This window comes from Salmo trutta, chromosome 9 (assembly GCF_901001165.1).
Source record: "Salmo trutta chromosome 9, fSalTru1.1, whole genome shotgun sequence".
Taxonomy (NCBI): Eukaryota; Metazoa; Chordata; class Actinopteri; order Salmoniformes; family Salmonidae; genus Salmo; species Salmo trutta.
Window position 1 is genome coordinate 2735011 of NC_042965.1, and position 26947 is coordinate 2761957.

General features: G+C 43.0%; 1 protein-coding gene across 1 annotated transcript; it reads left to right on the plus strand.

Annotated features, from left to right (window-relative positions):
- Positions 1-707: 707 nt before the first annotated feature.
- LOC115199728 (SWI/SNF-related matrix-associated actin-dependent regulator of chromatin subfamily A containing DEAD/H box 1A) lies at positions 708-26947 on the plus strand. The gene is made up of 23 exons (XM_029762111.1): positions 708-1268; positions 2315-2441; positions 2561-2708; positions 2824-2887; positions 3153-3244; positions 3437-3532; positions 3669-3747; positions 3882-4432; positions 18333-18529; positions 19028-19118; positions 21303-21402; positions 21648-21707; positions 22308-22383; positions 22853-22988; positions 23270-23401; positions 23569-23664; positions 23785-23902; positions 24256-24371; positions 24571-24759; positions 25083-25201; positions 25452-25634; positions 25891-26000; positions 26209-26947. The coding sequence occupies exons 1-23, from the start codon at positions 1157-1159 to the stop codon at positions 26268-26270; spliced, it is 3054 nt and encodes a 1017-aa protein (XP_029617971.1). The 5' UTR covers positions 708-1156; the 3' UTR covers positions 26271-26947.

The window sequence follows — 26947 nt, forward strand, 5'->3', positions numbered from 1 at the left end:
GTACCGGTACCCCCTGTATATAGCCTTGCTACTGTTATTTTACTGTTGCTCTTTAATTATTTGTTATTTACATTTTTATTTATCTATTTTTACTTAACACTTATTTTTCTTAAAACTGCATTGTTGGTTAAGGGCTTGTAAGTAAGCATTTCTCTGTAAGGTCTAGACACCTGTTGCATGTGACAAATACAATTTGATTTGTATTTGTATATTTCCGTGCAATAACCCCATTTGGCAAAGGGGTGAAGTGTACAAAACTTAGTCCACTCTGTTCATAACATATTCTAGTTTTGGGAACAGAAACATTTATTGAGATCAAACGTTTCATCGATGAGAAAATGTGCAAAATGTCAGCCAAAATCCATCTTCTCTCACGCTAAGCGGATGCTTCACATTTATACATCTGGTGAAATATCTGTCTCATTGTTCTATCTGTGATAACGCATTTTTCTATTTGTGGTTAGCTTACAAGAAGTAACATCAAATATTTAGATAGACCACAGTCTTTCGTTTCCAACGGGAACAAATGAGTCATAGTGGGCAGAACAAGTGAGGAGGGGAGCAGAGCCAATTTGCAGAATATCGGCCAAAATCGATCTCGTTCAATCTTCGCCAGTGGGCGCCAGTGGGCTTCCTCTCACTACCATATTTGTTAGTGAGTGGAAACGCCAAGCGGATGCTTCACATTGAAACATCCAGTGAAATATCTGTCTCATTGTTCTATCTGTGGTAACATGGTGCAGGAAGTGTAAAGCCGGCCTCGGCTTTAGTGTCTTTTTTTCTTACTATTGGTCCATTCCTGAGTTAACTTGTCCAATAGATAGCGTTTTTATAGTCTTTCGCGGGAAAATAAGATAGCCAGGTTTGGTAGCTATAGTTTTAACTTGTATATCTAAATTAATGAACGTATTTTGAAATGTATTATAGGTGAGTGTATCGTTAGATATTTTGAGTACTGACATATTTAAACTGTTGGGATCGGCTTTCAAACGAGTAACACGTGACGGGTTTGCTAGTTAACGTTATTCATACAATTCATGGTAATCGTAGCTAGCCAGCTTTTGATTGCCAGAATTAAGGAATATTTTGTACGGAGACAAAGAGCTCACCTCTCTTGCGTGCTAGCTGTGTAACGTTTAGTACTTGCCGTTTGAAAATGAGTTTATTTAATTTAGAGCGGTTTCGTTTTGACAAGAATAAACCGACATCAAACCAGGACAAATACAGCGGTTCCGTAAGTCCAGAGTCGGAAAAGGAGAATAAACCAGGTATGATTTGCTTGATGACTGTAGCCACTAGCCAGCCATTATTAATGTAACGTTAGCTAACGTCCACCCCTGTAACAAAGGTTTTTATAACGCATAGTTATATATGTGGGGATAATCTTTGCTGATACTGACTGTTGACATCTAGCTAGCTAACGTTAGGTAGCTAACGTTGGCTGTTTGACAGGTGACAGCCATTGACTTGCTTGGTAGCCTTAATAGCCAACAACACTAGCTAGCTAGCCAGCCAGCCAGCTAGCTAGCGTTATCAGTGGCTTTCTCTGGGCGTCAGTTAACATTAACGTTAGCTGGATAGATGGCTACCGTTAGCTAATTAAACTATGTTTTTGGTTGGGAACGTGTAGTTAACAACAACAGCATACCTAGGCTATGGGCCTCGTTTTAAACCTATCAGTCCCGAGACCCCAGCAAAAATCGCCTTTTCATTTATCTTACTTCCATGTATCTGCATATCCAGCCTTTAGATGTATCCTCACAATGAACTGTTTCACCATTTTATTTTCAGGACAACGAAGGCTACAATTAGAACACAAAACCATTGTACACAAACGGTTGCATTCATGAGTTTTATTGACAAATGTCAATAAAAAAGAGGTCTGCCAAAGCAAAAACCTGAAAGAATTTATATGAATGCTGTAAGTAGACATTTTTGCTCACTGGGAAATGAATATCCAACTAGTCAGTGACAACTGTTTGGAGTTTGTGACCTCAACTATGTGAGCTTTTTACAGATATTATAGACCTGGGATTTTCTACGATCCAGATATATATATTTTTTTAATTCCCGGGCCCATTCAGTACCTGCCCTTGTCTCACAGACACAGCTCTAGCTCAGCCCCCAATAATCACACAGACTAATGGTTGGTATCTACAGATGCTGAAGAAAAACAAATCCAATGGTACGGCCCAGAAGTCTGTAGCTCAAACACACAATGCTTTTAAAAGGGGTTAGAATTCCAAAATGCACTCACTGGGGTAATAAAATGATTGCTAAACTGTCTTTGCCCATATTTCTGTGGCACATACAGCACAAGTAACAACACCTGTATCCGACCTTGGAAAACCTGGGCGAGGAGTAGTATTTGAAGATGTCATCAGTGACTCTGACGATTTGGCAAGCGACTCGAGAAGTGATAAATTAACAGAAAGGGTGACGTAAGTAGAGCTGAAATACCTAGACTTATATTTTCCCCTTGACTTCCTTCAAGGTATAGCGAATTCCATAAAGTGTAGCCTAATATGCCAGTCTAATCTTGTAGTCCTTTCTATTTCAGGGAACCTGTAAAGGAATCACTGAAGCGAGAGGTAAGAGAGATGACTGAGACATCTGATAAGGAAGACAAAATGGACAAGGAGCTGGAAGAGAGACTGGCCAAACTGCAGGAAATCTTCCCTCAAAGAGACGGGAAGGAGCTGTTGGAGGTAATGTCATAGTCACTTTTATGTCACAAGCTATAGTATAGTCTCTCAAAGATGGCTGCTGCTCAGTTTCTGTGCATACACATAGCTATATGTTTAACTTTTGCTTTGTTTTCAGGTGATTAAAAGCACAAGCACTTTGGATGGTGCCATAGCCTCATGCCTGATGTTTGGTGACAAAGGTATCTTTCATTTTGTAACATCATAGACAGCAGGTTGCAGCCTGTCCCTACCGCACCCCCAAACACAGCTTGACCAGTGTTTTCCATGGTTATGCCATGTTTTCTTCCGCTCATGACAACATAGCCTAGACCTCATTGTAATGATGGTTATAGAGCTTTGTCTGCCATTAGTAAAACATGAAGGGAAAAAAAGGACCAAACCAGAAGTTGGCTTGGTCATCTGGCATGTGTATCTCCTCACACATTGACACAATTGTTTGTCCAGACTCGACACGAAAGAGGAAACAGGATGGCTCCAGCAGTTCCCAAGACAGCGAAGTGGTTCAGCAGCCCAGTAAGAAGAGGAGACCGTCTCTGGTAAGACTGGGACTAGCAACCAAACAGGCCAAAATGGGGATGGACTAACCTGAACTTGACCATTTTAAGGAATGCGTGTTTTTGTATCAAAACATTTTACTACGGTGTGCACTAATAAAAACACCCCAGGCAGGCATTGTGCTGTTGCATCTTCTTGGCAATATTAACCTTCACTGCGGTCTGATCCTTCAGACTGAAGACTCTGAGGAGGGAGCAGAGCCCAGCTGGGAGAGACGGGAGGCCATGGTCAGGAAACTGCAGAGGAAGTTCCCCGACCAGGATAAGGAGGTGAGGGGGACTGTTTTCAGACGTTGACAAGGCAACCACGTACACCTTGGTAGCGACATGATCATGACACTCCAGGTGACAGAATCCATATCTTAATGAAGAGTGTTTTTATTCTACCCCGTCTGTCACTCTATAGGAACTGAGGTCCGTGCTCCAGGAACATGAGTGGAACGTGGATGATGCCCTGGAGGTGCTGCGCATGTTCTCGGACCCAGGTGAGATGGCACTGTCCTCACCCTGTTGAAACATCACTGATAATGTGCTGCTACAACCACTATAGACTATATTTATTTGTACTGTACACGTTATATTCATCAATGTGCCATTTTTACTGATTCTTCTGCTGAAGATGAAGACTCTAGTGCACCTGAAGTATCCAGCTCCCCTGAAGTCAAGCAAAAGGAACTGAATGCCAAGAGTAATGGCAAAGCAAAGAGTGATGCCAAGTCGAGCAGAGACCGTTGGGAGTCTAAGGATAGCAAGGAGGAGGCCAGGCGAAGCAATGCTTCCGCTCTGAAATGGATGTTCAAGAAACCTGCACCTGAATTTAGGCCTTACTCCTCGTCCTCCTCTTCGACTTCTACCAGCCAGAAGCTCTCCAACGGGACCAGTGTGGCTAAGAAGGAGGCGTCGGAGAGGAAGAGGAAGGCTCGAGCCTCCTACGAAAGGGCCAGCAGCTCGGAGGATGAGGACACGGAGGGGGCCAGCAGCGAGTTTGAGGGCGAGGACGACGAGCTAGATTTTCTGGCGGGGGACGAGGGCACATCCACGCTCAAAGACCAGATCCTGCACTTCTTCCAGGAGGCCTCGCTGGATGAGCTGTCCCTCATCGCCGGCTGCTCGTTGAAGAAAGGCCAGAAGATTGTGGAGCTACGGCCCTTTGCTGTTTGGCAGGACCTGGTGAGTAAGAGAAACTTACCCATATGAAAAATATATGCATGCGTGACTAAGTCACGTTGTATAAAAGCGTCTGCTAAATGGCATACGTCATATATTATGTAAGAGAGCAATCTCGGGTGTGTCACTGCCAGCTGTGTTGCACAGTGGGTCTGCTCCTCCACAAGGTAAACCCAGCAGGTTAGAACAAGATGAGGTTCTTTTAAACATGGAAACTGCAGGGAGGAATGAAGGCTCAACAGGTGTTAGTTGATTTTGAAGTGTCGGCGCCTTGAATGGTACATTCAGAGAGAGTGTGTGTGTGTGTTACTTTCACTGCTGCTGGGATGTGTTACATCCTCAGTTTTTTTAAAGGGAATATATGAGAACTTCAATTATAGAGATGCTAAAGATGGTCTATCAAATTTCTAGATGTGTTAATAGAATATCACAGCTTGGTATCTTTCTGGTCACGCTCCCCTGTAAAATTAAAAGTGTGGTCGAAATGTTACCTACTGGAACAAAGCGCTAGTTAGATTTTTGGTCCAAAACACCCCAGCAGCCATCTGGAGCCGCGTGGCCTGTCGTGAGCAGAACTCTTTGGTTGCGTCCCAAATGGCACCCTTTTCCCTATATAGTGCACTACTTCAGGACCCATATGGTTCAGGTGAAAAATAAAAAAATATAGTGCAAGATTTAACTAGGCAATTCAGTTAAGAACAAATTCTTATTTAAAATGACAGCCTACACCGGCCAAATCTGGACAACGCTGAGCCAATTGTGCGTCACCCTATGGGACTCCCAATCACGGCCGGATGTGATGCAGCCTGGATTTGAACCAGGGACTGCAGTGACGCCTCTTGCACTGAGATGCAGTGCCTTAGACCACTGCGCCACTCGGGAGCCTATATAGGGAATAGTATGCCATTTTCCACCGTTTATCCATTGCAAGAGTGTCATTACAGAGTAAACAACACTCTTATTCCTTAAAGTGCTGAATACAGCCGACGACTTACTAATGTGTATTGATTTCATGTTGAAGAAGTTTATTTATCCTATGCCAGTGGTTCCCAAGCTTTTTATAGTCCTGTATCCCTTCAAACATTCAACTTCGAGCTGCGTACCCCCTCTAGCACCAGGTTCAGCGCACTCTCAAATGTTGTTTGCCATCATTGTAAGCCTGCCACACACACACTATACGGTACATTTATTAAACATAAGAATGAGTGTGAGTTTTTGTCACAACCCGGCTCGTGGGAAGTGACAAAGAGCTCTTATAGGACCAGGGCACAAATAATAATCAATAATTTTGCTCTTTATTTAGCCATCTTACATATAAAAACGTATTTGTTCATCAAAAATGGTGAATAACTCACCACGGGTTAATGAGAAGGGTGTGCTTGAAAGGATGCCCAAAACTCTGAAATTTTGGGTTGTATTGGATAGAGTGTATCTTTAATGATTTTCCACACAGTCTGCCTGTATTTAGTTTTCATGCTAGTGAGGGCCGAGAATCCACTTTCACATAGGTATGTGGTTGCAAAGTGCATCAGTGTCTTAACAGTGCGATTTTCCAAGGCTGGATACTCTGAGCGCAGCCATATTCAGATCTGACAGTGGCTTCTGATTTAAATTCAATTTTCACAGAACCGCTTGTTGCAATTTTGATGAGGCTCTCTTGTTTAGTTATCGGTAAGTGGACTGGAGGCAGGGCATGAAAGGGATAACGAATCCAGTTGTTTGTGTTGTCTGTTTCGGGGAAAGTACCTGCGTAATTGCGCCATCAGTACAGATACCAGCACATCTTTGACCACCAAAGTCCATTTGATGTCACAAAGCTGTCCAGTACTTTAAAAATATCCTCTCCTGTTGTTCTGGTTTCCAGTGGTTTGCAGAAGAGGGTGTCTTCCTTAATTGACCCCCCCCCCCCTTAAACGTAACGGACATATACCAAGAGCTGTGCCAGGCCCGCCTCGTCTGACTCATCCAGCTGTAACGCATAGAATTCACTGGCTTGTATGCGAAGCAGTAATTGTTTCAAAACATTTCCTGCCATGTCATTGATGCGTTGTGAAAGTGTTGTTTGATGAAGTCATTGTCTGTATAGTTTTTTGTTGTCCTTTTCCCCCAGCATTGTCCCAGCCATATCTGCAGCTGCAGGAAGAATTAAGTCCTTCACAATAGTATGGGGCTTGCCTGTCCTAGCCACTCGGTAGCTCACCCTATAAGATACTTCTAGATCCTTCTTATTAATGGTATCTGTTGCTTTTATGTCTTACTACTCAAAGTCGTCTTAATTCTTGCAAAAAAACCTCCTGTGGCTTATTTTTCAAATTGACATGTTTTGTTTCTAACAAAAGAGTAAAGGTTTTCGAGTTGTGAGAGAGTACTTTTGCACATATAACACACTGGCTGAGGAAAGGCACTACTCCCAATATAAGTGAACCACAAATCAATGTAGTTCTCATCATATTTGAGCCTTTTCGATGGTCCAACGTCCCTGTCTGTTCGGTGCTTTCCCGGGTAAGGGGGCAGTTTGAAAATGGACTGTGAAAATGTGAATCACATTTTTATTTGGCGTACCCTCGACGGCATTGCGCGTACCCCAGTTTGGGAATAGTCGCCCTATGCCATGTAGTGTTTCTTTCATGGAGGGTACAAATCTGTCAAACGTGTCATGTTTCAACACATTGGGAACATATCAGGACACCTTCGAGAAGTGATCCTTATTCCACTTGTTTAATAACAAAACATGCTCAACTCCATTACTTTTGTAATTACAATTCCATTATCCAAGTAGGCTAAATTATCATGTAGCAACATGCTAATACAATGCTGCAACTAGAATAATATGGTTACTACACAGGTATACAAACGTAACTAAAAGTGTGTTACTGCAAATGCCTATTTTCCACAAACACAAATGTCAACATTTTAAGTGTGGTAGTCTTAGGCCTACTTTCTCTATCCTCGTTTTCACATGAATTATGTCCATACCATAAACATCAGCAGCCTGGGTCCGTATTGAAAGATTTTTCTACCATTGAAATCCTTGAGTGGGACGCTTAAGCATTTTCGGGAAAAAGCTTTCTGTATGAACTTAAGACTAAAACCAGGTGTCAGGAAAATAAACTCATACTCAACGTCAACAAAACAAAGGAGATGATCGTGGACTTCAGGAAACAGCAGAGGGAGTACCCCCCCCCCCCCCCCCCCCCCACCATCCACATCGACGGGACAGTAGTAGAGAAGGTGGAAAGTTTTAAGTTCCTCGGCGTACACATCACGGACAAACTGAAATGGTCCACCCACACAGACAGTGAGGTGAAGAAGGTGCAACAGCACCTCTTCAATCTCAGGAGGCTGAAGAAATGTTGCTTCTCACCTAAAACACTCACAAACTTTTAAAGATGCACAATTGAGAGCATCCTGTCGGGCTGTATCACCACCTGGTACGGCAACTGCTCCGCCCACAACCGCAAGGCTCTCCAGAGGGTAGTGAGGTCTGCACAACGCATCACCGGGAGTAAACTACCTGCCCTCCAGGACACCTACACCACCTGATGTCACAGGAAGGCCATAAAGATCATCAAGGACAACAACCACCCGAGCCACTGCCTGTTCACCCCGCTATCATCCCGCTATCATCCAGAAGATGAGGTCAGTACAGGTGCATCAAAGCTGGGACCGAGAGACTGAAAAACAGCTTCCATCTCAAGGCCATCAGACTGTTGAACAGCCATCACTAACATTGAGTGGCTGCTGCCAACATACTGACTCAAATCTCTAGCCACTTTAATCATTAAAAATGGGATGTAATAAATGCATCACTAGTCACTTTGAACAATGCCACTTTGTATAATGTTTACATACCCTACATTACTTATCTCATATGTATATACTGTTCTCTATACCATCTACTGCATCTTGCCTATGCCGCACGGCCATAGCTCATCCATATATTTATATGTACATATTCTTTACATGTGTGTGTGTGTGTATGGTAGTTGTGAAATTGTTAGATCACTTGTTAGATATTACTGCATGGTCGGAACTAAAGCACAAGCATTTCACTACACTCACATTAACATCTGCTAACCATGTGTATGTGACCAATAAAATTTGATTTGAGATAATTTATATCTAGAAAAGATAATAGACCTATATTTAGTCATCCTAATTTTGTCCATTCCACAAGTGTACAAACTCCAGTAACTTTTGAACAGATTATGACATGAGGTTTGGACCATTGACTTTCTTAGATGATTGTCTACACAATTAACATATTATTTTACCCAAGGCAACCTGTCTAAATGTAGCACTCAGGTCGGTAGCCATGAAATGCTTTGAAAGGCTGGTCATGGCGCACATAAACAGCATCCTCACGGATACCCTACACCCACTCCAATTCGCATAACGCCCCAACAGATCCACAGATGACGCAATCTTAATCACACTCCATACTGCCCTTTCCCACCTGGACAAAAGGAACCTACAGTTGTTCCTCCTTTAAAAGTTGCGTCATACTGCGGCACACCTTGCATGCTGCTGCAACGTTCTGTGGCACGTCATTTAATTCTCAGCCATTTTTTTATTTTACTGCAAGTTATTGCTAGTTTGACCACCAGAGGGCATCTTTGAGAAGCATTTGATAGTATTCCGTATTGGCATAACCAGAGAAGTTAAAACCTTTTTTGTAATAACATAGTATATGAGATTGATTTTAAGAAATTTGGCTTAATCAAATAAATTAATATTATGGTGTTTCTATTCAGAGAAAAACGAAACCCTCAGGGTTTCCGTTGGGATGGAATGGAAAATATGGAGCTGTACGGCGTGATTGTCTGGAGTAGGCTACAGGATTGGAGCATTCTAAATTGTTTGCCTTCATTACACATTGTTCCAATATTTCAGTAAATCAGTATTTATTCCCATAGTAGTTCGTTATGGATCAATAACTAAATCAACATCTGCATATTTTTTTTTTTTTCATTATTTTATTATTTTGTTTTATTTGTTTATTAGGCTACTGTGCAGTCTACAATACATACTGTAGTAAACATGGGAAAGTGCCTAATTCCTTACATAAGGGAGAGCAGGTCATGTCTGTACTACAGAATGCGGGGCACGCTGGAGACCGCTGTTATATCATAGTTGTGATGTCTTCACTATTATTCTACAATGTAGAAAATAGTAACAATAAAGAAAAATCCTGGAATGAGTAGGTGTGTCCAAACGTTTGACTTGTACTTGTTTAATTAATTTGATTAATGGTGTTTCTATTCCATGAAAAATGAAAAACCCTCTTGAGTTTCCGTTAGGATGGAACAGAAAATATGGCGCTCTACAATGTGACGCTCATAAATTCAGAGCATTGTCAGTTTGTTCATTCAGACCGTTTCGCTCTCGGAGCACGCACTGGACGTTCGGGCCGAGGAGAAGGGTTGATTTGAGCGTTCTGGCCTTACAATGGCAGTCAAGCACCCAAGCCAACGTTGGCTAGCTTGCTAGCTACTTCCAGACACAAATGAGACCACTCGAACCATTTTACTCGCCCTAGCTGAGCTGGTAAGGCAGTTTTTGTGTTAACCAGAGCGTTGATAACTGTGCTGGAAACAATTTAATTACGCTTTTTTCCCCGATGTTTACTGACACCGGCCATATTCAACGCGTGTTGAGCGCTCGTAAATTAATTATTCTGCGCTCTGGTACACAGACGAGTGCTCTGAAATCCGTGTAGATAGTAGGCTGGACACATTACATTTTTAACAACGTTCTTTTCTGATGAAAAACTAGTTCATTGCATCCGCCGTGGAGCCCAGTTTCATAATATGACCATATTTCCCAGCTGCTTGCCGTCGTTTTGAAGTAATCATGAATGAACAGACCTTATTTTGTGCATTTTTCACCCTGCCAGCTCCTGTTATTTCTATTGAGCACCGTGGCACCAACTCGCCTTCCGAACGTTCTATTCCCAGCTTATTGTTCATCACAATGCCTGCTTTGCTATTGTTGGCAATGAGACCTGCTCACGTTGTTTTATAGTTAAAATGTAATCAACAAAAAAATAATATTGGAACTCTGCGGTCATCCCATTGTTTCCTATGGGGGAAATATAGGCATGTCTGTCTATTTCGGCAAATATCTCGCAATGTGTATTTTTATTTGTTTTTTTTAAGTCGGATGCCATTTCAATCATGAGAATCTCCTCTTTCTAATTATGTAAGCCTGGGCAGCTAGCTCGGTTATCATCAAATTCTAGCCCCAAAATACTTTTTGCGCTTGGAACGCTGAGCTCCCCCCATTGTTTTCCTATGGAGAGGCATGCCGGTCTATATCGCCAAATATCTCACTGTGTATAGTTACTTTTTTTTTTCAAGTCGGGCACCATTTTAATCAGGAGAATCTCCTCTTTGTAATTATGTAAGTCTGGGCAGTGAGCTCGTTTGTCATCGATTGCTAGACCAGAAATAATACAGTTATTATTTTTTCCTTACTTTCTCATTACACAGACATAAGTGCAGTTGACACCATCGAGGTGCGGATGTTTACTTTCTACAGTTTTTTTCCAGTTTCGTCCGTTGAACAGATTTGTACTGGTAAAATAAAAAGGAATACATTTTTAATGGAATTCTAAGCATCACTCCAGTCAAAACAGGCTCTGCGAACGTTCGATTCCATTCATTTTCTATGGGCTCGCGCTAATGTTTCAGCTTAGGCAACGTTCTTAAGCCTTCTTCAGCCTCGGGTGAATTTTGACTCGTTCTATTGTCCAGCCTATAGATGGCCAGAGCGAATTTACGAAAGCACCTGAATGTCCATTGAGAAAGCACGACTATACCATTTAGCTAAGCTAAGAATGACTGGAATAATCAAGTCAACAAATGTTGGGTAGTTAGCCTATAGTTAATATACTGGCAAGTTTGATGTATAACTACTAACTGTTAGGTAGCTAGCTAACATACCAGTACATACTGCTGTAATGATATGCTATGTGGTTCGTAAGGACAGTGTACCTAACAAATTGTCAGCCAACATAACGTGTAAGGTAACTTATTTGAAAAGTCATTACTTTATTACATTCGGTAGCAAGCTACCCCTTGGTCGTTAGGGCAAATCTGGTCTGTGATGGGGGGGGGGGGGGGGGTTTCACACCTAGCTCAGCTATTAGACTATTCTTTAGTAAAGGTTAAATAGTCTATTGTTCTGCTATTAGCCCTCCTCCCCAACTTGCAACAAATTGTTATTGTTCCCATCCAGTTCCTTTCCCGCACCCACGGGTCATCATTCTGTGCCTGAGTGGCTCGCTTGTGGGCGTGCTGGCAAGATATGGCAGCAGCGTCGGTTGTGCGTCAAGAATTATGCATACAGTAGCACGTTTGTATGAAGGTGTGGTTATTCACAGGCAAATTGTTATGCTATGGAGGTACATTTGTGTCTTTTTGTCGAGAGCAAAACTTTTTTTATTATTTTCAATCAAAAATAATTGTTCTGAAAGCAACTTTTTCCCGACACAAAGGAAGTCATAGCGACACCTATGAAGGAGGACTGTGTGATGATGGCATCTCAGGTAAGCAGCACAGGGCGTTCTTCTGTCCAACTTTTACATAGCTAGTAGTTAGCTCCTACAATTCAGTGTCGGTTCATAACATTGTACTATATTACATAAATGCATACCGTAGAATGATAAATCAAGCAATTATTATTCTCAAGCTAACCAAAAGCGATTAGCGTTCTCGCCATTTTCAGTTGAATTAATATAACTTTCTTTCATGGCAACTCATAAGCAGGCCATGTCCTATTTGTTTCATAGTCGATATATAATCATATTTCATGACAGTGTAACGGTTAGCTTTTTTGTTTTACAGAAGAATGAAAGAACACAATGTGTCTGTCACAGAGTTAGGGATTCTTTGCAGCGTGTAGATGGTGCAGGTATCATTGCATATTTCCCATCACCTAATGAACAACCACAATACCACTCTGGTGTTAAGCTTTCTGTGCTGTATTGACATATCCTGAAAATGACATCTGCTGCTTTAGATTGATCGGTCATATCTACAAAAAATAAGCTATTTTCTTTACTTTCAGAGAGCGAGCTGATCAAGTGGTCGAAAATGTAGATATTGCCAGATGTTCACTGTCCGAGGAACAGGCCGCGGAAGCTTTATTGCTGGCAAAAGTGTCCATAACCAGAGGTAATTAAACTGTTCTGTGTTCTTTTTCTCTCTTCATCTCTGCCTGTCTTGTTGTACATGGAACAAGCATTAATTAAAAACCCTGAAGATGTCAGCTGCTAATTTTCAGATTTACACCACATAAACACAGCCATTTTCACAGGACTATCTGTTGCTGCCAAGTCATGATTTCCCTGGGGGTTAGCCTTGCAATAACCAAGTGGTGAGACACATAGCCCTCTATATTTAAATGTTTCAGGTACACCGATAGGCGTCTGCATCACATACAGTATCTTCTATTGACATGATCTTCTATTGTTTGTCCTCATGTCTGTTTTTCAGCATAAAGTACTCTGTAGCCACTTAATGTGGACACCAGGTGAGACCATACACACACACAATAATAGTGTCTCTTCTTCACTTCATCCCTCTCCCCCTTCTCCCTAAATCCTCTAGGTTATATCAGCTGTTTTGGTGAAACCCTCCCGGATCTGAACTGGCTGACACAGAGGGCACAGCATGATCATAGGTGAGAGGTCACAAGGTCGGGTCAACAGAAAGTATTATTAAAGAGATGCTTTACATTGAAATGGAGATGTAGTAGTCCCAAAGTTAATGATCCAAGGTCAGTTTTGCATTTCACCTCCTGATGATTATGATGACTGACCGTGTTAGAATAAAAAAAACAAGGCTTAATCATGCTCTCTCTATATCCATCTGTCTCTCGTCTGCAGGTATGTTTTGATGTGAGAGAGGATGCCAGTCCCGTCATCGTCACCTCATCCACTCTTAAGATAACCTTCGGGACAAGGTTGGTTAGGAGACAACGCAATTGTGATGAGCTGAGAGAATATTAGGGTAGCACTGTAATTCATTAATCATATGCTCTCTGTCGCTGTTCTTACCTCTTTCCCTTTGTCTTCTACACCTCTCTCCCCACCTCGTCTATCTTCCGCGTTTTATAATGCACACCATATGCGCATTGAAGTACAGATTGAACTTGTATTTATAATATTACAATTATCATAATTATAATGCATGTATTATGTATTTATAACACCTGGATAATGAACTTCTTTCAATAAAGCGTTTCACATTCTCCACTGATTGAAATTAAGTATCTCATTGAAATACTATCCTGTGTCCTCAGATTAATGCAGATGAAGGGAGTTAGATATGCATAGTTTTTTTCTGTATATATTAATTAATTACAATGAACTAATTATGAATTACAAATCAGCCTTCACTTAAATCATGTTTCTAGTCTATTGCATAGTTACAATATGTAATCATTGATGTCCTAGGAGCAGGAGTGGTAAACACTAAAGTGTATAGTTATAATACATACATGCAGACACAGCATCATTCAAAGAATGGAGTTTGATATGACTGAAAAATAATGTCTGAGATTCATATCTGAACCGCACCTTTATTTGCCAAGGAAGAGTACATGATCAGTGAATATATTCAATGTACAGGCTACAATGTGGGGATCTCATGTGTGGTTATAACTACAGTACATGTATATGCAGTTGAAGTCGGAAGTTTACATCCGCCTTAGCCAAATACATTTATACTCAGTTTTTCACAATTCCTGACATTTAATCCTAGTAAAAAATCCCTGTTTTAGGTCAGTTAGGATCACCACTTTATTTTAAGAATGGGAAATGTCAGAATAATTGTAGAGTGATTGATTTATTTCAGCTTTTATTTCTTTCATCACATTCTCCGTGGGTCAGAAGTTTACATACACTCAATTAGTATTTGGTAGCATTGTTTGACTTGGGTCAAATGTTTTGGTTAGCCTTCCACAAGCTTCCCACAATAAGTTGGGTGAATTTTGGCCCATTCCTCCTGACAGAGCTGCTGTAACTGGGTCAGGTTTGTAGGCCTCCTTGCTAGCAAGCGCTTTTTCAGTTCTGCCCACAAATTTTCTATAGGATTGAGGTCAGGGCTTTGTGATGGTCACTCCAATACCTTGACTTTGTTGTCCTTAAGCCATTTTGCCACAACTTTGGAAGTATGCTTGGGGTCATTGTCCATTTTGGAAGACCCATTTGCGACCAAGCTTTAACTTCCTGACTGATGTCTTGATGTTGCTTCAATATATCCACATAATTTTCCCTTCCTAATGATGCCATCAATTTTGTGAAGTGCACCAGTCCCTCCTGCAGCAAAGCACCCCCACAACATGATGCTGCCACCCCCGTGCTTCACGGTTGCAAGCCTCCCCCTTTTTCCTCCAAACGTAATGATGGTCATTATGGCCAAACAGTTCTATTTTTGTTTCATCAGGCCAGAGGACATTTCTCCAAAAAGTATGATCTTTGTCCCCATATGCAGTTGCAAACCGTAGTCTTTTTTTTATGGCGGTTTTGGAGTAGTGGCTTCTTCCTTGCTGAGCGGCCTTTCAGGTCATGTCGATATAGGACTCATTTTACTGTGGATATAGATACTTTTGTACCTGTTCAGCATCTTCACAAGGTCCTTTGCTGTTGTTCTGGGATTGATTTGCACTTTTAGCACCAAAGTAAATTAATCTCTAGGAGACAGAACGCGTCTCCTTCCTGAGCGGTATGACAGCTGCGTGGTCCCATGGTGTTTATACTTGCGTACTATTGTTTGTACAGATGCACGTGGCACCTTCAGGCACTTGGAAATTGCTCCCAAGGATGAACCAGACTTGTGGAGGTCTACAATTTTCTGAGGTTTTAGCTGATTTCTTTTGATTTTCCCATGATGTCAAGCAAAGAGGCACTGAGTTTGAAGGTAGGCCTTGAAATACATCCACAGGTACACCTCCAATTGACTCAAATGATGTCAATTAGCCTGTCAGAAGCTTCTAAAGCCATGACATTATTTTCTGGAATTTTCCAAGCTGTTTAAAGGCACAGTCAACTTAGTGTATGTAAACTTCTGTCCCACTGGTATTGTGATACAGTGAATTATACGTGAAATAATCTGTCTGTAAACAATTGTTGGAAAAATAACTTGTCATGCACAAAGTAGATGCCCTAACCGACTTGCCAAAACTATAGTTTGTTAACAAGAAATTTGTGGAGTGGTTGAAAAACGAGTTTTAATGACTCCAACATAAGTGTATGTAAACTTTCGACTTCAACTGTAGGACTTGCATCCTTGGCACAGTAAAGTTATTATATTCTACTCTATCCATAGGCTTCATTAATGCCATTCAGACTTGAAATTGATACAACAACTATGATAGCTGAGGTTCATAGATAGGTTCTGAACTAATATTAATACCAAACGCTTTAGTACCATACACAGATCGGCTACATACTGTAGCTAGCTACACATCCATAGGAATACAGTCATTTTTATCCTCCACTACACAATAAGCAAGTAAATAGTTAGCTAGCTATGTTACTTCTGCATTGCAAGGCAAGCTTACACAATTGTACATTCAATTTGCAGTAAATGCTTTAGCTAGCTAGATTCTTTACATCCACTGTTTCCCAAGACGACAGCCTAGTTTGCTGGAGTCCCTAATATATTAAACACACAAATTACAAATTCATTATCCTGTCATAACACTAGCTAGCTGGCTAATGTTAGCTAGTCAGATAACTTGCTAAATAACGATTTTCATAAATTAACTTCATGACAAAAAAAAGATGTGCAAACTTTTGTCTCTACATTTACTAACATATTCCTCTCAATTGTACATATTTTGCTTGACGTTATAACTACTTACATTTGGTTCCACGGTAATATTTTTTCAGCCATCTTTGTTGAATAACGCCACCAGGGACGGGTAGCTTGCGTCAAAATTTGTCATTGGAACCACTCGATATGATTGGTCATATATAAACCTTGAGACTCAAATGCATAATGAGTGCTCTAACTCCCCCTTCTGGTGGTCTGGAGCAATGAAGCTGTGGTGCGAGAAGTCCCGTGGTGCGAGCTCGCAACTTTTAAATTATTACAAAATATCTGATATTTTTTTACTTTGAAGCCTCGTTTTTGCTTTCAGAACAATTATTTTTGATTGAAAATCAAGTTTTGCAAGTTGGGGAGAGGGCTAATAGCTGAACAATAGACTATTCAACCTTTACTAAAGAATAGTCTAATAGCCGCGCTAGGTGTGAAAAACCCCTGTCCTATCGCAGACCAGATTTGCCGTAACGACCAAGGGGGAGTTAGAGCACTGATTATGCTACCAGTCAAAAGTTTGGACACACCTACTCATTCAAGGATTTTTCTTTATTGTTACTATTTTCTACATAGTGAAGACATCACAACTATGAAATAACACACATGGAGTCAGTTAAGAACAAATTCTTATTTACAAGGACAGCCTACTCATTCCTCCCTGTCAGGGAATTGAACCCCGGTCTCCCACGTGGCCTCCCCGTCTCTGGTAATGCCAATATGGAAGACTATCAAATGATTCTCAAAGATACCCTCTGGTGGTCAAACTAGCAATAACTTGCAGTAACAGAAAAAATGTCTGGCAATTAAATGACGTGCCACAGAACGTTGCAGCAGTTCGCAGGGTGTGCCGCAGTATGACGCAACTTTTAAAGGAGGCCTGATCATCGACAACGATGAGACAGCCTATAGGGAGGAGGTCAGAGACCTGGCAGTGAGGTGCCAGGACAACAACCTCTCCCTCAATGTGAGCAAGGCAAAGGAGCTGATCGTGGACTACAGGAAAAGGCAGGCCGAATAGGCCCCCTTCACATCAACGAGGCTGTAGTGGAGCGGGTCGAGAGTTTCAAGTTCCTTGGTGTCCACATCACCAAGACAGTCGTGAAGAGGGCACGACAACACCTTTTCCCCCTCAGGAGACTGAAAATATTTGGCATGGGTCCCCAGATCCTCAAAAAGTTCTACAGCTGCACAATCAAGAGCAAACTGACCGGTTACATCACCGCCTGGTATGGCAACTGCTCGGCATCTAACCATAAGGCGCTACAGAGGGTAGTGTGTACAGCTCAGTACATCACTGGGGCCAAGCTTCCTGACGTCCAGGACTTATATACTAGGCGGTGTCAGAGGAAAGCCCCAAAAATTGTCATAGACTGTTTTCTCTGCTACCGCACGGCAAGTGGAGCGGAGCGCCAAGTCTAGGACCAAAAGGTTCCTTAACAGCTTCTACCCCCAAGCCATAAGACTGCTGAACAATTAATCAAATGGCCACCGGACTATTTACACTATGTACCTACATGTGCAAATGATCTTGACTAACCTGTACCCCCGCACACTGACTCGGTACCCCCTGTATATAGCCTCGTTATTGTTATTTTATTGTATTTGTATTCTTTTTTTGTTTTAATTTATTTGGTAAATATTTTCTTAACCAACAATGCAGTTCAAGAAAGAGTTAAGGGCTTGTAAGTAAGCATTTCACGGTTAGGTCTACACTAGTTGTATTTGGCGAATGTGACAAATAAAGTTTGATTGGATTGGTCAAAATATGCGTTTTCAATTGGACACCGTTTGGACACTTATGAAGTGAAAAGCCACAAAGCCCTTTTTAACTTGGAAAGGCTCCGCCACCACCAGGTTAGAGATGTTATGATTGTGGCGTGAATTCAGTTGGCCCACTGTACTATAGTCCTCAATCATGACATAGCCACTAATCTGTATTCATGGTTTGGCTTTGTTGTAGAACAATACAATTGCCGGACTATCATGTCACAAGAAAAAGATAAGAGCGATTGACTGGTTGTCGACACTTCTTTGTGTGTCTCTGACTGTCTCGCTGTGTGTCCCTTTGTCAGGAGGAGGTGTTCCACAAAGAGAACGGCCTGTCTGCAGAGCTGCTGCTGGGCTGCAGGGTGGTGCTGAGGGAGAGAGCCGTGGTCCAGGGCCTCATGTCCAAGTGCCAGACCATCTCGGGCAAGATGGTGAAGGGAGTCACCCAGGTCATAGACAAGGGCATGGGCTCCATGACCCAGCCCTCAGTCCTCAACAGAAAGTAAGTGAGCTAAACTTCCACTGCTGTCCTGATTCATAGACGATTACATCTAATCTACTATAGGCCGTGTCCCAAATGGCATCCTCTTCCCTATATTGTGCACTACTTTTGACCAGAGCCCTATGGGTCCTGGTCAAAAGTAGTGCACTAAATAGACTAGGATATGGTTCCATTTGGGACATATGCTTTTATATTCAGACTGGGAGAACAACTCCTCATTGTTGTAACTAATAGATAAATCCAAATGCTAAGTAAATGCCATGGTTATCCAGTTACCATGGCATAATGGATGTATTCTGAAAACGGTTAACCCCCACATCTGATATGATGTGTCTAAAAGGAATAAAATAATAAACCTTTTGTTAACCCCATTAAACAACTATCACATCACAGTTAAATAGGTTGTTATGCCACACTTCTCAGATACTTGTTTTTGCCTCTAAATGTCTTGTTTGGTTTGTCTGTAAATGTCTTGCATTGTGATTGGTTGCCATGCAGGTTGCAGTTGAAACCCTACCAGCTGATTGGGCTGAAGTGGCTTCTCCTGCTGCACCAACACAAGCTGAATGGAATCCTGGCTGACGAGATGGTGAGATGGTTTACCCCGTAAGCTGCCTTCACACTGCAGGCCTTAATGCTCAAATATAGATATTTTTTTCAAATCCTTTTTATGTCTACTGACAGCAAGTTACAAGTGACCAAATCGAATTTGTGTGTTCAGACAGCAGTGATTTGCTGACAAGGCTACACTAGTTGTCATAGTAACGACGGGTGTGTGTGCAGTGGTGTAGGCTGATTGGTGGTGTTCGTGCTTCCTGTCACTCAGAAGTTAGTGAACACTGCTTTTTGAAAACGTGACAACAATGCCTGCCATGAATGTTTCCCAGTTGCTTTGAATGTTCGAAAGCATAGGGTAAGAACACTTTTAAAGGCTCAAAGGATAAGACGATCCAACTTTCAAAACAAGTCCTTTTTGGCTAGCCACAGCAGTCAACTAGACAGCTAGGTAGCTGTTAAGCTCTCTAACACATGCAACAACCAAAAAATTGTAACAATTAACAAGCTAGATAGATTTTTTTTAATTTCACCTTTATTTAACTAGACAAGTCAGTTGTGAACAAATTCTTATTTTACAGTGACGGCCTATCCCGTCATTGTAAATTGGGAGTCCCTGATGCAGTGCCTTAGACCGCTACGCCACTCAGGAGCACCACAGCACACGTTCTTGTCAAACTGTCAACAGAGTAGCTAGCGAGTAACACGATATGCCAAATAACAGTCTTAAAACCACTTGAGGGCAAATAAATCAGATTTGACCGTTCAGACACCAGTCACATGGTTATGAAGGTGGTTTGAAATGTAGCTTGAAATATCCGATTTAGTGTGCTTTTTGGTTCAGACTGCAGGAAAAGAATAGATTTGAATTAGATATGCAAATTAATAGGATTTGAGTCACTTCCAATTGCCATTGTCAACACTGCTTTAGGGAATACATTAGATGTGTCCCAAATGGCACCCTATTCCTTATACACTGAGTGTACAAAACATTAGGAACACCTGTTCTTTCCATGACATAGACTGACCAGGTGAATCTAGGTGCAAGCTATGATCCCTTATTGATGTCATTTGTTAAATCCACTTCAGTCAGTGTAGATGAAGGGGAGGAGACAGGTTAAAGAAGGATTTTTAAGTCTTGAGACAATTGAGACCTGCATTGTGTATTTGTGCTATTCAGAGGGTGAATGGGCAAGAGTAAATATTGAATTACCTTTGAACAGGGTATGGTAGTAGGTGCCAGGCGCACCGGTTTGTATCAAGAACTGCAATGCTGCTGGGTTTGTCACGCTCAACCGTTTCCCGTGTGTTTCAAGAATTGTCCACCACCCAAAGGACATCCAGCCAACTTGACACAACTGTGGGAAGCATTGGAGTCAACATGGGCCAGCATCCCTGTGGAAAGCTTTCGACACCTTGTATAGTCCATGCCCTGACAAATTGAGGTGGTTCTGAGGACAACATGGGGTGCAACTCAATATTAGGAAGGTGTTCCTAATATTTTGTACACTCAGTGTATAGTGCACTACTTTTGACCAGAGCCCTTAGTGAGTAGGGTGCCATTTGGGTCTTAACCATATATAGTATATGATTTTTTTTAATTCTGTGCATTTCCCTGTGTTCTAGAACTGTTACCAACAGAAAACATAATACACTGTGGCAAGATGGTATACTGTGGCAAGATGGTGTACAAAGGCCTCAACAGGGGTTTCACTAGAAAGCAAACGGTCTGAAACAGGGAGGGACTAACCTGAACTGGTCCAATCAGAAACTATTGTTTTTGTTGCAAGACATTTTCCGTTGCAAAACGGTTTGCTACAGTCTACACTTATGAATGCATAACGGATTTAGATAAGTGAGCGTTTGAGTAATATTGTGTGTGGGTGTAGCACCTGCAGGTGAATAAACACAGACAGAGAGAACTAAAGGAATGGGTGAGAAATATTTTAACATTCAAAAGGGAAAGGGGGGTGCCTTGTTTGGTTTAAATCAAAGTTTGGAACTTTTTCGGTTCTGTTTCCTGAAACAGTTGCAACCCCTGGTTAAATACTGTTATATTGCCAGTGTGGGATTCAAGTCCTTATATGAAACCTGGGGCTTCGTGATGCTGTTTTAGACTGATACTTTGAAGTGCAGATGTTGATCTCTATCACTCTTTCTCTCGCTTGCGATCTCTCTTAAATCGTCTTCAATCATCTATCTTTCTTCTACCCATCAGGGTTTGGGAAAGACCATCCAAGCCATAGCCTTCCTGGGCAGACTGCACCAGGACGGCATCGACGGCCCCCACCTCATCACAGTGCCCTCCTCCACCCTTGGTAAGGGCTCTACTCACGTCATGCCAGTCACTTTATAACCACTTTAAGCCTGTTTATAACCACTAATAGAACACATGACCTAAGCAAATGATTAGTGTATTATTGGCATGTTTCTGTTTTGTGAAAAGCTTGTGACCATTTCACTTAAAACGACTGTTGCCCTTTATAATATCATGTTTGGCATAATGTTTTGTTTAGGCTGAGTAAATTGGACTGGATTTAATTGACCTGTATTTTCTCTACAGATAACTGGGTGCGTGAGTTAAAGCTGTGGTGCCCTAGTCTCAAGGTGTTAGTGTATTACGGTGAGTCGTTTTCTCCCTTGTCATCCATTCAGGTCCAGGATAATGTGGTAGATTCTTAGCTGTGAGTCTAAGCCGGGTCGTATTCCCTAGGAACCAAGTGGAAGAAGATGGGCCGAAGCGGGGAGGGACTAACCTGAACTTGTCCAAAAAGAAACACTCTTTTCATGATGAATACCAGGGCTGGGAATTGCCAGGGACCTCACAATATGATATTATCACCACACTTAGGTGCTGATACGATATGTATTGCGATTCGATACGGTGATTTTATTTTTGCGGTTCGACGTTCCAAACATATTGCTCACCATATGTCTGCTGCAGAGAGACACGTGAGCCATGAGAACATGAGTTTTGGTCAGTCGTGGAAATCAAATGGCTGAAAAGAAATTGACTCCCTGTTTTAAAGAAGCTGGAGATCAAGCTATGAAGGAGAAATACAGGCGTTTTGGTGCAGGTGCAACCAACTAGCGCAAAAATAATACTGTGATATTGTCAAGATGATTCGATACAACATATCGTAAAAAAATAATACCCCGATATATAACTGTACGGATGTCTTGCCCCCATCACTAATGAATACACCCTCTGTTGTATGTTCAGGCTCTGTGGAGGACCGGCGGTACCTGCGACATGACATCCTCAGCAATCAGGTGGACTTCAACGTCATCGTGTCCACGTGAGTACACATACACGTACGCACAATATTGTCGAATAGGTTTCAGTCTATTGGTGGAACCACAATGAGCTCTAGTGGAAGAGGAGAGCGTTGCGTCCTCTGTGCTTGTCATTGTGACTAACAGCTGCTCCGGGCTGATGTTTCCACTAGGTGCAGATCTAGGATCAGCTTCCACTCCCCCGATCCTAACCTTAACCATTGGGTGGGGAAATGCAGTGGCCCCAGAACAGCGTCTTGGGGCAACTTCACCCCAGAACCTTGCAGTTGTGCAGGGGTGTTTTAATGGGCTTACGTACGTGTCTGTCTGAACCAGAAAAGCACTTTGTAATGCATTAAGGAATGATATTAATGAGCATTAACACTCTGTATGAGGCAGCCATGTGGGAAATGAAGACACTGCTGAGTCTCCCGGGCTACCTGTCCAAACCTGTGTGTTGCTCATGTTTGGGTGTAATTTCTCTCTGCGCAGCTACAACCTGGCCATCGGCAACGACAGCGACCGCAGTCTCTTCCGCAAGCTCAGACTGAAGTACGCCGTGTTCGACGAGGGCCACATGCTGAAGAACATGAATTCCCTCCGTTACCGCCACCTCATGGCCATCAACGTTAGTTCACTGCACAACACCTCACACTTCCCCATTCACAAGTAGTAGAAGCCGTTGTAGTGTGCAATAGAGTTGATGTCCCAGTGTCTCCTCTGTCTAGCCATCAGTGTCTGTCTGAATCTCTCGGACATTCCTGACTCTGTCTGCCTGGCTCCTTCTCGCCGTCTGTGTTTCTGACTCCCTGGGTCTCCATCTGTCCCCACGTGTCTCTGTCTACCTGTTTTTGTCTCTGCGTGTCTCCCTGATTCCCTTTCTGACTACCTGTCTCTGTGTGTCCCCAGGCCGAGCACCGGCTGCTCCTGACCGGCACCCCTCTGCAGAACAACCTGCTGGAGCTGATGTCGCTGCTCAACTTCATCATGCCCTCCATGTTCTCCAGCAGCACCACGCAGATAGCCAAGATGTTCTCCATGGTAAGGTCAAGGGTCAAGTTTAGCGTAGAAATATTCTGATCCCAGATCAGCACTCCATCTCTGAGACACTTTGTGAATACAGACCCTGGTCCCACTTCCTCATGTGAAGTGGGACTCTCACAGTAGGATGTGTGTTTTGATGTTTGTGTTGTATTTTTGGGTGGTAGAAATCCCACGAGGAACAGAGTCGTTTTGAGAGGGACCGCATCGCCCAGGCTAAACTCATCATGAAACCTTTCATCCTCAGACGAGTTAAGAGCGAGGTAAGGGCACTCCCAAAGTGACTTACACTGAGAAATGCTGGATGGTTCACAATGTGATATTTAAAGATGTGTGTGTGCTCGTGTGCGTATGCACTCGTTTTGTGTGTGCGTGTCTCTCAGGTTCTTAAGCAGCTGCCAGCGAAGGAGGAGAAGCTGGAATTCTGCACCATGAGCGAGAAGCAGCAGCTGCTTTACCAGAACATGGTGGGCAAGCTCAAGAAGTCTGCCATCGGAGAGAGTATGTACTGCACTGAACTGTAGTGTAGGTCCAGGGTGAAGTTTCTCCCAAATGCACATCTAGGATCAGATTTTCCTCTCCCAATCCTAATCTTATCCATTAGTGGGGGGAAAGTGCTAAACTGACCCAAGATCAGGGTCTAGGGAAATCTTCACCATACTCAGTGTAGTGTTACAGCAGTGGCGTGACAGACGGGTGGTGCATAGCTGGCACAATTAAGCGTGTTTGTGTGATCGGCATCTTACATCCTGTGCCCTAATTTCAACTCAACTGTTTTCTCTCTCCTTCACTCTTGCTCTCTCTCTCTCTCGCATGCTCAACCATTCGCCCACATCATCTCCATCTCTGTGTAGAGAAAGAGCTGTGCAACGTGATGATGCAGTTGAGGAAGATGGCCAACCACCCTCTGCTCCACCGGCAGTACTACACCACAGAGAGACTCAAGGCCATGAGTCACCTCATGCTCAAGGTTGCTGCTTTATTGGCCATTTTGTGTTTGTGTCCTCGTTTTTTTTTCTGTGGATTTTATATAAATCAAATGAGTTAAATCTCCTAAGAAACTATGTCACCACCCGTATCTCTTCTGTCTTTCTCTTCTGTCAACCCTCTCTCCCTTTCTTGTCTGTCTCTCTCAATATGTATATATTTATTCATCCCCCTCCCCCTAGGAGCCGACCCATTTCGACGCGGACCCGGTGCTGATCCAGGAGGACATGGCGGTGATGTCGGACTTTGAGCTTCACCGGCTGTGCCAGCAGTACTCGTCACTGCACGAATTCCAGCTGGACAAAGACCTACTGCTGGACTCCGGGAAGTTTCACCTGCTCCAGACGCTACTGGCCACACTTAAGACCAAGGTAGGGAGAGAGACTAGTTATTTTATTACTCTGTTTTGGGTGTTTTTCCTGACTCTTTCTTGGGTTTTGCCTCGGGCCTGTTCTGGAGGATGTAAATTGTAGTATGGTGTGGAATCGGGTTATCTCTAGTCATTATATTTCTATCTGCCATGTTCAGATCGTTTCAGGGGTGTGTTCATTAGTGCACACAGTAGCAGAACATTTTGGATTGAAAACAAGTATATCTTATTTCAGGTTAGTCCCGCTTGTTTTGTCCCGTTTTGGTTCCTTGTGAATACAGCCGATATGTGATGTGGCTGTGCTGTGCTCTGCTCTCTCGGCAGGGAGACCGGGTGGTACTCTTCAGTCAGTTCACCATGATGCTGGACATTGTGGAGATTCTGCTTAAACACCTGGGCCATCGCTACGTCCGACTGGATGGCTCCACACCAATAGCAGACAGGTGAGCTCCAGTTGAATTCAACCTAATAGGTTCTTTCTAACATAATTGTGTGCAGTATTTTTCCATAGGAAGTGTAACTGGGGACATAGTGCATATAAAATTCAAATAAAAAGCTGTTCACTGGCAAATCTCTGAGATTGTTGGTCGTATTGTATCTCACTGCTAGTAGTGAATCTCCTACTTCTAGAGTGTCGAGAAAATGCACGGAGCCACTGTAATCCCCAGACCCACCTCTGTTTGTTTGGTGCAGGATCGTGCTGATTGACGACTACAACATGGATCCGGAGATCTTTGTGTTCCTGCTGTCGACGCGGGCGGGTGGCCTGGGCATCAACCTGACCTCAGCCAACGTGGTCATCATGCACGACATCGATTGTAACCCCTACAACGACAAGCAGGCAGAGGACCGCTGCCACAGATTGGGCCAGACTAGGTGAGACCCGGGGGGGTGGTATGGGCTGGGCTAGGCTAGGCTGCATTTGGGCGTTAGGTAGATCTGTAGCGAGAGATGTCTCGCTTACAGAGAAGGCTCTATTAGTAGTGATGAGTTGCCATGTGGTCAGGAAACCCCCTCTGGCCCTAGAGAAGGTACTGTGAGGACAAAATTAGGGGGATCTAGTTATTCTGAGGGAATGGGCACTGCTCTGATGAATGACTGAAGGTCAGTGTCCGTCCATCTCCTTCTGCAGGACTGTCCAGGTGATCAAGCTGATCCATAAGGACACAATAGAGGGTGGCATGCTGCAGCTGGGCCAGAAGAAGCTCAAACTGGAGCAGGACATGACCGCTGCCGAGGAGGGTAAGGACCTGGGGGACACACAGTCGAGCTTGCCCACATACACACACAGACATTTCAACGTCTTTAATTGTGAGAAAGAGGTGCTCAAGCCAAAGCTCAGTGTCCATGGCACCTCTCTTTTTCATGTAATGCATCAGTAACACACATTGAGAACAGGAGTCATCACATTATCTTATGTGTTTTCTTTTTTTTTCTCCTTTGTGCCCAGGTGATGAGGGCACCATGTCTGAGGACATGGCCGCCCTCCTCAAGGCATCGCTGGGCCTGTGAGGGTCCGGGAGCTCCCTCCCTGGAGTTTCATTGGGACTCAGCCTGGAGCATCCCACCCCTGACTGACCTGACCTGACTCACTGACTGACTGAACCCTGCCATAGGTGGGTCTTTCCCTGCTACTCACTCTGCCCTTGAGACCTGAGACGCAGCTGTGCACTTCCAACAGTCTGCACTGGAGATGATATGGATGTGTTGATGGGATTATTGGCCTTTGCTGTCAGAGATGGTGGGTGTCGTTGAAGGTCAGTGGCGACTCTGCTCTGTGCAGCACCTGGGGTGTATTCATTAGGAACCAAACGGAAGCAAAACTGCCAAAACGGGGAGGGACTAACCTCAACTTGTCCAATAAATTATCGTTTTCATTGCAAGCGGTTTTCTGTTGCAAATTGTTTTGCTATGGTTTGCACTAATGAATACACCCCTACTCTGCTCTGAAACAATGCCAGGGAACAGGCTAAAAGTTTGTCAAAGCAACTCTGTCTGTGCTGCGTTATAGTGATACAATAAAGTCCTGCAGGGGACTACCAGGTGGTGACAGAGCTGCTCTGTTTATGTATCATTGTGATGTGACGTACTGTTGTCAAAGCTGTTACTCGTCCGTTTGTATTTTTGATGTCCTTGTTGCAACATCAACAGGGTTTGTCGAAACATGAAATAAAGATTTCAATATTTAT

What these genes read in the sequence shown, in the direction of transcription:
- LOC115199728 (XM_029762111.1), top strand. Translation starts at nt 1,157, where the DNA reads ATGAGTTTATTTAATTTAGAGCGGTTTCGTTTTGACAAGAATAAACCG. An exon ending in GCGCATGTTCTCGGACCCAG is followed by an intron (nt 3,748 to 3,881) that starts GTGAGATGGCAC and finishes CTTCTGCTGAAG; the next exon opens with ATGAAGACTCTAGTGCACCT. An exon ending in CATGACCGCTGCCGAGGAGG is followed by an intron (nt 26,001 to 26,208) that starts GTAAGGACCTGG and finishes CTTTGTGCCCAG; the next exon opens with GTGATGAGGGCACCATGTCT.